Consider the following 12,197-nt stretch of genomic DNA (forward strand, 5'->3'; position numbering starts at 1 on the left):
AGTCCAGTCCCAATTTTATTTCTTGATGAGCCCCCTCACCGTGCAGCAGTGAACCCCCTCCCATGAGCATCCAGTGATGGTGTTTCTAAGGGTACTCCTGCTATATCTGAAGAGAATCTGAGCAGGGTCTTTGTATCTGAGTTGTCAGGGGTAATGTGCGAACCCACATCTACAGGGACCCATGTGTCTGGGGACAAGCAGCTCTGCATGTGGGTCCTGGGGTGGGAGGGTCTTCTTCCTCCACCTCTGGCAAGCTTAGCCTGGACACGAACAGTGCCAACCCCAACAGGGAGGAGCCTCCTCAGCCATGCCCACATGTCCAAAGAGGGGCCCCACGAGCATTCCCCTACCCTCGTACCTGTGCTGTCCACCTGGGCATCGCTGTCTTCCAAAGGCCACCGGCTCTTCCGGTCGGTCTCCTTCACCTCAGGCACATAGAAGTCTCCCTGCCGTGCCAGCGGGCACATGAAATAGATCTGGTCTCGCTGGTAGATCTCCAGCCGGGGGTGGGCACACAGCTTTCGCTCCTTGTTCAACATGGTAAAAGGTGGAATGAATCCTCCAGGGCCTCTGACCCACCTGTCCCTAAGTGGCTCCAGAAACTATCTACTGTTTATTCCCTCCCAAGGGACTGGCTCTACCTTCTGTCTCAATCTCCCCCAAGTTCCAAACCTGTGCTGAGGGAGACACACACAGAGCACCCAAGGGCAGGGCCCCACACTCTGGGGGCAGTGTCTGAGGACCCAGCAGTACCTGGGACAACACTCCAGGACAGGTTCTAAAAGAACCCAGGAGCCTGCACTTCTAATCCTTTCTGTATGCCTGGGACCAAAAGGCTCTTCAAGAAGGCACTGGTCTCACAGAGCCTTGAAGCTTAGCACGCTGGACAATCCTAAAAGAGGAACCCCACAAACTATGGCCCCAGGTGCCCAATCCAAGCAAGGTCTGACCTGCCAGACTTTCCATTCCAAGATCCACTGGCCCTGACCTCCCCTCCACCCTGGATAATGCTGACTGACCCACAGATATCACGGGAGGCCATGCCACTGACCCTTAGGCCTCCAGCTCCCGCCCTCGCAGACAAGTGACTGACAAACCCTGGACAGGGGCTCAGAGCCACTTCTTCCACTCCCACTGCCCTGCTAGTTCAGGGACTCTGCCAACCTCCAAGACTATCAGACATGGCTGGTTCCCACCCCTTCTTGCGAGTGTGCCTAGAGTTTTAGCCGAGGGTACAGAGGCAGACCCTATGCTGGGGGCAGGCAGGATAAGCATGTCCAGCACAGGATGTCACCCCAATTCCCACTGGCTGAAGTACCAGCTTACAGAGCCCTAAGTCTTAAGAGAGGCACTTCCCTCCCCTCTGCCTGGCCACAGAGCCTGAAGCCCCACCCCCCAGTGTGTGTGGAAGGGACACAGACACATGCCAGAGTTGCCCAGAGGCAGGCAGGAACAAGCAGAACAGGGGTCAAGTGCATCTTGCTCTTGAGCCCACCCCCCGTTCCTGTGATGGAGAGCAATTACCCACTAAGATGACTGTGAGGCCCCTGCCCTGTCACTGCTCACCCGCCAACCTTCACCGCACAGCTATTTATAGCACCCGCCCGGCTCTCAACACGAGCTCTGAAATGAGCCTTCCACTTAGCAGTAATGAGGGACTTATTGCCTGGTGGGGAAAAGCCACTCCAGGACTCCACTTGTCTACCTGCCTGACCAACCCCAGGGTTGAGGAGCCCCCTTCAATTAAAGCAAGTGGAAAGGGATAAAAATGAGCCCCCTGGGGAAAGACAGGGGTGAACCTGAAAGCTTTATCCAGCCAGGGTCCTCAACAGCCAGCTGGAGGCAGGGTATACCCAGGAGGCTGCACAGGGAATGGATGGCCTGGCTGTAGGTCTAGCCACAGCCTAGCCACAGCCCAGACTCTGACTCCAGGGGCAACCAGGCAAGACCCTGTACCTTTAGTGCCCATGTGGTCAAATGCAGAGTGGAACACCCTAGCCTTGACACCTTCAGGGTCAGTGAAGGAAAGCCATTATTTTTAATAGTTTGAGTCCAGTCTTTTTTGCCAACCTGGTGCTCTTTCTGCCATCTCGTGAGCCCGCGCTCCCAGCTTCTCCTACCTGAACAGTCTGGTGGCCGCCTCTGCTTCGCCTGCTCACACACTAACCCCAGCCCTGCTCCTCAGGATGAGACCGAACAAGGACATGGCATTAGGAAGAAGAGCTACTAGATTCTAGCACCACTCTAATGCCAGCACTTGGGGGCAGGCATCTGCCAAAGCTGAGCCATGTCAACAAGGCCAGGGTCAGGAAGCTTCCTAAAGAAGGTCCAGGTCCTTTCCTGGAAGCCAGAGGGAAGAAAACGGCCCCCAAACCCAGTTAACACATAGCCTTCAACAGCATCCCCGCACTCTGGGCATTCGAAGAACCCAAAGGGAAGCCGCTAAGAGGCCATCAGTTACCTGGCAACCACCCTCTCAGGGCTATAGACATCTGGTTTGGGGGATTGCTCCCAGGGACCAGAACCTTGCGCCCACCCAGAAATTCGAGGAACAATGCAGCCCTACCCTAACCCTTGCCAACACTCAAGCCACCAGCCTCACTTCCTTTCTGAAAGTAACAGGGGTGGTAAGAAGGAGCCATGCTCTTTCTACCTTCCCTTCTAGGTTGGGCATCAGAGTGGGCAGCACCAGCCACCCTTGCCACCTGCTCTGCCAGCCCCCTCATTGGCAGGCGGGAGGCAGCTCTGTGGCTGCTCTGCGCATCTGCCTCCTCCAGAGAGCCCGGCTCTGAAGTTGCCTGGCTATGGACAGCCCCGTTGCCATGGAAACTGCATCCTCCATCCTTGCCATCGCCTTCATCTCAAAGCCATTGGGGAGAACAGAGGAACAGGGGAGACAGGAGAGAGAGAGGACTGTGGCCTGGCTATGCAGCCCTCCCTCCTCACAGCATCCCACACAGGGAGTGCCAACTGCCCAAGCCAGATCCCAGGCCCAGCCCAGTCCTACCCTCAACACTTGGGGACCCCCCAGGCCTCCCTGGTGGAGGGAGGCATGGGGTTAATTAAAATCTCATTGGCAGTTCAGCCCCAAATCATTTTAGTACATGTCAGGTCCTGTCAAAATTCAGACTCGGGGGCAGAGGAGAAGGGGCAGGAAGGCAAAGGGGCCAACTTCCAATCCAGGCCCCCAGGCAGTTGGGGGTTGTAATACTTGTCTGTGCAGCCTCTCCTTGAGAACCCCTCCATGCTCTGCCCATGGAGCGATGAGTCCAGTGGGGGCTAGGGACGGAGCATGAGGGACAGGATTAGCCATATGCCCTGTCCCTAAGTGACCAGGCAGGGAGGACAAGCTCTGTCCCTCCCAGCCAGGGGAAGCATCTGAGGGAGAAGAGGAGCCACAGGCCAGCTCTCAGGCCCTCACTGCACAGGAGCTGTGATCCAGGCAGGGTGTCAATGAGTTCCTAAGTATTGGAAAATCATCAGAGGAAGGCAAGGCCAGCTGCCTCCCCCTCAGCTAGCCCCAGGGAGCCCTTGGAGAGCAGACTGCCAAGGGCCAAGGATACTAGGTCAAAGCCACATTGGGCTAGAAATGCTGGGGAAAGAGGCCTGGATGAGCCTGGAGTCCTCCTGGCTGTGGGAACACCCCTTTCCCACAGCCCGGACAGCCGAGGCCTGAGGTAGCGTCACCAGACAGGTAGGCCTGCTCCACCTGCTGAAGCCACCAGCCATCTAATGAGGCCCTGACCCAGAGCAAACTCACTGTCACACACAGACTCAAGGAGACAAGGCCAGTTTCCAAGGTGGGAGAGAGGCAGACACCCACAGTGCTCCCCCTCTAGTAGGAAGCAGTCAGCTAACCATGCCAAGGTGCCACCAAGGACTGCCAGAAACTGGACCCAAGAGCTCTGGTCCCTCAGACACACCTCCAAGGCTTCTCTACCACCTGGGCCTTCCACAAGCAGGAACAAGAGTGGGACATGGGGCATCACCCAAAGTTCAAGGATTTCCAGGAGACCTTAGTTACCAGCACTACTCAGCCCCCTCACCCCCACCCCCACAGCGGCTCACCTCCCCATATGTGCTGGCAGATGAGGGAAGGAGCAGCACACACGAACCTGCCCACAGTGGTACCCCTGAAGCCTTGGGGACACACCACACACCCACACCCACCTCAAGCTGAGCTCACACCTCCTGGGGGGTGGGGGGCAAAGATTTTTGCCCACGCAGCTCAGGGCTCCTGTAAAGAGGCTAGATGAGCACGCTGGGACCAGCCTTCCCCACAGGATGCACAGTGCCTCCCCGACAGTCCTCACTGCTCTAGGCGAGGGAAGGGGAAGCGAGGCGACCTGAACTACACAACCTCAGGCACTAACCCAACCTTGGCTTTGGCCAAGGGTCAGGACGGGGGCTGGAGGAGACGTCAGGACCAGGTGAAGACTGAATGTGGGTTCCACTCCCAAGCTGCCCAGGGCTGTTTGCTCAGAGCTAAGTAGCCCTCAAATCCTCAAAAGCCCAGGTCACACATCCACATAAACTACAGATCCAGAAAGGTGTGAGGCCTGCTCCACCCCATCACAGCCACTTACCCGCTGCCTCACTGGGGTGAGGCACCCTGGGCCTCCCTGCTTACCCTGAGAGCTGCCCAGTCCTCCCTGTCCCTCCATTCCAGGCCAGACAGCTGGGCATCCACACAGCCAGCAAACAGCTGTTGCGCCCCGCCCGAGGTGGTAGCACCTCCTCTCTGGATGAAGTGAGGCATGTTCATTTTTAATTACAGACACCAACATGCACTGCCTGCACACAGCAGTCCTGGCACGTCGGGGCTCAGACCCTGGAGGCCCCTCAGGCAGCCGGTCTACAGCACACGTGCAAAGCAATGGAGAGGCACAGCAGGAGCTGTGGCTGGAGTGCGACACACTGTTATTACTCTGCCCAGGCGCTTCCGTCACCTTCCCTCTCCCTGACTCCCTCTTATCCCCACGGGGCCTCCTGACAGTCTCTGGACCAGATCCTAAACCTGTCTGTGGGGCAGGAGGTGACAGCAGGAGACACACACTCTGGGGGTCTTGCAGTACCAGCACAGAGAGCCTGCAGAAGGGCTGGTGAGCAGCTCCCCCTTCTAGCAGGAGGGCCCAAAGCTCTGAAAATGGTAGGCAGAGGAGACAAGGAGTGAGATGGCACTCCCAGGGAGGGGAGAGAGGCAGGAAGGGGCAGAGAGAACTCCGAGCAGGAGCCAGAGCCCTGGCCTGGCTATTGACAAATGGGTGGCTTCCCTCTGGGTCTCATCTCCCCAGCTGTAAAATAAAGAGATGGAAATAGATAACCTCAAAGGAAGGGAGGAACTGGAGAAGATGAATAAAAACACTAATCGCTATACGACAAGGCCGTTGGGTACGTGAAAAATCTAAGAAGAGTCAATGGGGAAACTACCACAAATATTAAAGTCACAAAATTAACAAAGGAACAGTCCATTTTTCTGTGCTTTTCTTGGCCAGTTCGAAAATGTAATGGAAGCCAAAAATGAAGGTGCTCTCGGGTCAGATCTTGCCCAGGGCTACTCTGGGAGCCCCTCAAGGGCAGGAGAGGGGCTGGCAGAGGCACAGGCCTGGGCAGGAGCCTAGGGAAGATTGCAGAAGGGGAAGGTGTGAGGACAGCGGGGCGGGAAGCAGAGCGCTGTGCCTGGCACCCCAGCCTGCTGCCCCTGCTGCCTGAAGACTTTTCATTTTCACTTCAGGGTCGGCATCTTGCCACACAATTTACACCTCTGCTCATATTCCTGCGCACCCAGGCCCTAGCTTCCTGGGCAGCCCTGGGGAGGCGGTGGGGGGGGTGGGGATCGGCAACCATGGAGACCAGAGCAGGCGGAGGCACTGGAGAGCAAGGAGGGTGATTCCCTCTAAGCAGGCACAGGACACACATAGGCCCCTAAGCATCCTAGCACCTGGGTGGGCAGGGAAGCCCCTGACACTGCAGCCAGGCCCATCCTTCCTTTCCCCAGATGCAAATGGGGAACGTAACCCCAGCTCAGACCTGCTCTGGCCTTCCTGAGTCTTGTGGGGCAGGACTAGGTGGGCTGCAGGGCATGGGCACAAGTGCCCCATGGTGGGCTCAGAGGCTCAGTCCTGTGACCCAATCACTTTTCCTTCCAAATCTGGGAAGGGAGCCACGGCACCCCAGATGATGCTGCTACAACAGCCTCCACAGTCCACCCCTCTCCAAGAGCCAGCCATTCTCAGCAACGTCTGCACAGCCAAGGACCTTGAGCCCTGTCCAGCTCACAAGCGACAAAAATGCCGCTGATTGATTATCCAGCAGCAGGAGGGCTGCATCGTACAGATGGAGCCGTGAAGCCAAGCACCTGGGAGCCAGAGGAGTCAGGAAGTGCCAGAGTGGAAGGACAGGTGGGCAAGTGAGGATGGAGAGAGGGGGAAGGAGAGAAAACAGTGGGGAAAAGAAGGCCCTGAATTTCTCATTGCAGACTGACACCTCCGACCTCCACTCACCCCTCAGGGAAGCCCTTCCCTCTGGAGCCTTAGGTTTCCAGTCTGTGTAACCATACGGCTAGCCTGTCATCGGAGGGCTCTGCTAAGCACAGAGGTGTTCTGCTCTGGAGGGTAAGCCCCCTCCTCGGAATCTCTCCTGGCTTCCTTCATTCCAGAATCTATCCTTATAGAGAAGAGCAATGAATTCCTCCTTGGTGAGTCCGATCTGCTTGGGGGAAGAAGGCCCCCCTCTGGATTGGTGACAGCCCAACCCCACCACACACCCAGACAAGCCTCAGCCCCCAAGGTCCTGCAGGGCTGCCAAGCTACCATATCCGAGCTGGTATTTTGAGAATGGTGGCACCCACGCCCGCCCCAGCAAAGGCTGGCTTTGTGCTTCAGTCCTGGGGTAGAGGAGTAGGGAGGGGTGAAGCCAAAGATGCTGAGGTTCAGCTTCCAGGACCTAGGCTGGCAGAGGGGAGAGGCCTGGCCTCCCGTGGGTTCCTGCATACCACAACATCTAAGGGCAGGTCCTAAGGGGGGTCAGGGAGGCCAAGCCCTGGCAAGGGGGCTCCTCTTTATTTGGGGGTTTCTGGGGTGCAGAGTCACTGCTACTCTCACCTAACATCTGTTACCCTCATTCGGAGTTCAGCTGTGCCCTCCAGCTCTTCCTCCGCATCTCCCTGTGTTCAAGTCCTGTTCCAAAGCCCACTCATCTGCTCAGATGCTATCAGTGGCTCCCTATGGTCTGAAGAACCCACCTTCATCTCCTGGGCCCAAAGTCTTGCTCCTCTCCCACACACCAGCCACAACTGACATAAGCCACACCCAGGTCAGCGCCTCTGCCTGGTGTGCCTTCCCACCTGGAGAAGGCCACCTATCCTTCAAGGCCCAGCCCAAATGTCACCCCCTGCCCAAGGGTTGCTCTGACCTTCCCAGAGAATCCATCCCTCCCCTCTCTACCCTACTTCCACTGGGCATGGCTAAGCCCTGTGGCTGGGGAAGATGGGGAATGAAATGGTTCTGGGCTTCTTGCCCAGCCCCAGGCCCGGTGCTACCGAGAGCACCCTCTTCCCTGAGCTGGGGCAGGCCAATCAGGTGGGGGCACTGCTGGCAGCAGGCCCTGGAGCCCCAGTGAGGGAAGCCTAGGAATGGAGCTGTTTACACCTCACTGAGGACAAGGCCATGAGGCCCAGTAAGACACCTGCAGCAGCTGCTTCCTGTGCCCAGAACAGCTGCCAAGGTCTCCCTGAATGAGCACCTGCTGGGCTCTTCCTGCCCTTTGCTTCTGGATCCCCAGTGGTCTCCCAGACTGGCAGCTTCATCCCCAACTCTGCCCACTCAGGGCTGGAGACAGAAGTCAAGTGGGCATTGGGCCACAGTGCCACTATCCCAGGCCCACCCTGGGCACCACCCAAGTGTATGCCACGCTCATGACATCCCATCCTCTGCCTCCTGGGCCCAGCCCCACTCATAAACAGAGTAGAATGGCAAAATGCATGACTCAGCCCAAGGGCCCCATCTCGACTCAGCCACTGTTTTACCCACTGACTGACCTTGCATAACTTCCTCTACCCAGGCCTCAGTCTTGCTGTTCATAAAATGATGGGGTGCTAACTTTGATCAGAACCCTGTAAATGCCTCTAACTGGTTCCCCTATGTCTCAAACAATACTGCACAAAATAGTTACTCAGTAAATAACTGCTAAGTGACTGAGCTAAGGTGCCAGGAGGGCCTCTACTAAAATAAAGCTCAGAACCCTCCCACAATAGCTCAGCAAAGATGACGGGCACAGAGACAGAGATGATCCCAAATTTCATATCCCACTGAGGATTCTTCACCTAGATTCCCACTGCCAGGACCATGGTTCTCCTCATCGGTGTTCTGGGTCCAGTGGGGATTCAAACCACCCCCACACCATTACTGAACCCTCAAAGTCACCCGGGTAAAAGGGAAGCAAACATAGGAGATTCTGAGCCACTGGACAGGAACCCAGGCTCTGACCAGGCTGCTGGGAGCTTCCTCCAAGCCTGCAGCTCAACAGACTACCCACTTCCACAGGCACCTCACTGAGGCCCCTGCTCCTCAGTTCCCAGCTGGCTGCTCCACAGCTCTGCCATCCCATCACCCACCACTTGAGAGCTCAGCCCCCAGCCCCCCACGGAGCTCTCCACCCTGACACCCCAGGGCCCCCTCCAGGCCCAGTTTCCAGTCACGTTCTCCCAGGAACAGAGAGCATGCCCTCAAGAGGGTACCCCCACCCTTGCCTGCACAAGGGATGAGCCCTGGTGCTTCCCAGCTCCCCTCATACTGCAGCTGTCACTGCGTCCTCAGGACCTGGAACAGACCTGAAGTCAGCTAGGGGTGGAGGGGCATCTGCCCAACTGTGCCCCTCTCTTAGGAAAGAGGCTCAAGCCAGGTAAGTCTCAGTTGTCCTCCTCCAAACAAAAGTTCACCAGGTCAAACCCAAAGGCAAGCTACTCCAGTTGAAGCAGGCAAGGGTCCAAGTGTAACCCACCGCCTGTGGCTGCCAAACCAAGGGGGAACCTGAGCACAGCGCCTAGGCTCCCACCACAGAGCAGCCTAATAGCCCCAGTCTGGGGTCCCTGCCCCCATCAAACCCCTGGCAGGACAAGCCCACTAAGCTGTCCAAGAACTCCACAACCAAGGCCCACCCTGCCAGCTCACTACACCCACCCTGCTTCTCTCCAATTCTATGAAAAAAGAGCCAATGTCTGGCCTCCAAGGCCTACCTGCACTTCCCAGCCAACCAGCCTCCATGCAGACACCACCTTGTGTTTCCCTAAACGTACGGAAAATGCCCAAACATCATTAAGGACCCTCCCCTGGAAATTCCTGGAAAGCAGAGACCCTTGGAAATGGGGTCTGTAGAAATTATGGATCCTGTTGAGAGGAATTTAGACACACAAGGCTTGGCTGGCCAGTGTAACACTGTCAATGATCTCCCAGCCAACTGCAACAGACATACAGGACCCAGGCACTAAGCTCAGGGCCTCCCACCCACAGCCCCATGCATGGATCCCCAGGTCTCTCACTGTTCCTGGTCTGCTCTGTGCGAAAGCCTTTCCTGAACACTTGTTAAGACTAGCTCTGCCCTGTGGGGATTTGCAGGGGTCTTTGCCTACTGCTCTGGGCTGACATCTGGGCCCCATCTCCTCTGTGGCCTTGCAATTTCAAGGAAGCTCCTGCAGCTGCCAGAAGACCCTGCTTCCTGGGGCTCAGGAAGTGGTCTCCTACTGCTGCCCCAGAGGCTACCTCCTTGGACTCTGGTGGGTCAGTGACAAAGGTGGGGCACCTTCAGCACAGACAAACAGCTGCACAGGACCTGGGATCTCCAAACACATGCTGTTCCAGAGTGCTTGGCCTGGGGGTCCCCAGGGGTTCATGTGAAGAGAGGCAGATAGCTTATATAGCTCAGCTTGTCTGGCTGCCAAGCAGGGGAAGGCTGCCACACGGACCCCAAAGCTGGGATCCAGCCATCCTCCCAGAATCCCCAGAGGCCTGACAAATGCTTCTCTTTGGGCTCCTCATAGTGACCTCCAGGACCCTTGCTGTCCCATGAGACCAATCATGCCCCAGGACATCAGCTGCTCTCTACCCACCTCACACAGCTCTCTGAGACCGTTCAACCCTGCCCTTGCCCCAGCCTGCCAAGCCCTCCCTCACCTCCTCCTGGCAGCAGAGCTACCAGCCTCCCTCACCTCTTCTGAAGCAGAAAGCCAACAGCTGCTGGCATTCGGTGTGAAGCACTTCCTCAGCAGACCCAGCCTCAGATCCAGAGAGAAGCCAGACAGGTGGAGAAAAAGAAGGGCACGCATACACACGCGTACACACACACATACACACACGCATGGTTAAAGGCAGCCAGCCGCCAGGGCTTGAAGAGTCAGAATAACTCAGCCTCCCTAGCAGCATCCTTCTTTGGTCTCAGGGCCGTGGGGAAGAGTGCAGGTGTGGAAGGGAGTTTTCTATTCTCTTCTGTCTTCTGGGCTGAGAGGCAAAGGGCCACCCCCTTGTCTACTGCAGGCTGAGACCAACAGACAGAGCTAGCACCCTTCCTCATCTTTCACCTGGCTTTGTTCCCCAGGATGCCAGATCAGGCTAACCACAGGGGCACAGGTGGACTCCTCCAGAAGCCTGCAGTGCACCTTGGGCTAGGCCTCCAGAGCGGGCAGCCTGGCTTCACCCTCTCCTAACTGATGGCCAAGCCCATACCAGCACGTCTCATAGACACCCTTGGAGAAGCGCCTTGCTCTTCCCCATACCAGACCAGACAGGAAAGAGGATGGTACCCCATGCCTCAGCCCCGACACTAGGAGACAAGCCCAGAGCACAGCCGACAGGCACCCACGGGAGGAGGAAGGAGGAGGAAGGGCTTTCATCAAAGAGGTGACGTCAAAACCAGGCAACTTGTGAAGCTGTAAGGGGCCAGGGAATTTGGACAAAGGTGTCTAAAAATAAATCCCTGAAGCCAGGAAAAGGCTTTGGTGCCTGAGCTGCTCGCCACCACGTCACCCTGTTCTGAGGTCTGGAACCCAGAAAGTTTCTTCCCAGGGTGCTACCTTAAACCAGCCCTTGAGGCTGAGGACTGCACAGATGGGACTATCGAGAGCACACCAGCCATTCTGTGCACAAAATGGGTGAGACCCTGAGGAGGCAGGCTGAGCAGACCTCGGGCCCTGAGGTCTCCCTTCCTGCCCTCACCACCAGCCACCTCTCCCCTCCCCTCCCCTCACTCTCCCTGCCCCTCAGCCTCCAGCTCAAAGCTTCCCCCAGGTAGGCAGTCCTCCCAGCACCCTTCCAGCTGCCACTCTCCAGCTCACAGAGGAACTCCACCTCCATCCCCCCCATGCCCTCCCGACCATAGCAGCAGCCCTTCCGTTTCTTCTCTCCTGCCCTTGACCAAGGCCACAGCTAGTGACCCAAGGTGCTATTTATTTGTTCCCTGGCTCTTACATCTCCTCGGACCTGTCTGAGCTCTCTTTCTACCACCAAGACCTTGTCCCTTTCCCCAAGCTGCTCTGGAGAATGGAAATACCAGGTTCCCCCAAATCCATCAAGTTCACACTCCTGCCTTCTTCTCCTGTTCCTTGACCCCAGCACACTGGCCATGCCTTCTGCCAGCCTTTCCCCCCACAGGCCAGTCCCCAAGGCATATATAGTCAACAGGGCAGGTCCCCAGACATCCACCAGCCCAATCCTCTCTGAGCCCCAGACTGTACACACCACAGCTGACTCATACCCTGCCTTGGATGTCTCACAGGCAGCTTCCCTGACACAGCCCACAGAGCTGGCTGCCCCAACCAGGACCCCCGTCAGCTCTCCGTATCACTACACACTCGCCCAGCTGCCTGGGCCTGAGCGTACTGGAGCCTGCTGCAGTTCCTCCCACCCCAACATCCAACTCACCCAGGAGTTGGTCAGCTCTGCCTCCAAAAGTGATTTGAAATCTCCATCCCTGTCTCCATTTCTACAGCCCCTGCCCCAGTCCAGAACACTGCCATTCACACTAGGATCTGTGACGGCCCCCTCAGCACTCCCACCCAGCCCCCATGACCATGACCACGAGCCCCCATGACCATGACTTACCCTGCCAGGCATGGGCTAGCCCATCTTGCACCGGTGCAGCTCAGAGGCCCCGGTCACACCGCCTCCCCGGCTGGGACACCGCAGAGACTCCCCACCGCCTCTTGA

At 57.2% G+C, this 12,197-nt stretch overlaps 1 protein-coding gene across 4 annotated transcripts in view; it reads right to left on the reverse strand.

Moving 5' to 3' along the window:
- The window catches only part of TEX264 (testis expressed 264, ER-phagy receptor), a 31,321-nt gene that overhangs the window by 3,472 nt on the left and 15,652 nt on the right, over positions 1-12,197 (reverse strand). For all 4 annotated transcript variants that reach the window (XM_073230656.1, XM_073230655.1, XM_073230654.1 and 1 more), the window contains one exon: positions 359-527. In XM_073230656.1, the coding sequence (XP_073086757.1) occupies positions 359-527 (169 nt within the window). The remainder of the gene's footprint in view (positions 1-358; positions 528-12,197) is intronic.

This window comes from Manis javanica, chromosome 3, assembly GCF_040802235.1.
Source record: "Manis javanica isolate MJ-LG chromosome 3, MJ_LKY, whole genome shotgun sequence".
NCBI classification, from domain to species: Eukaryota; Metazoa; Chordata; class Mammalia; order Pholidota; family Manidae; genus Manis; species Manis javanica.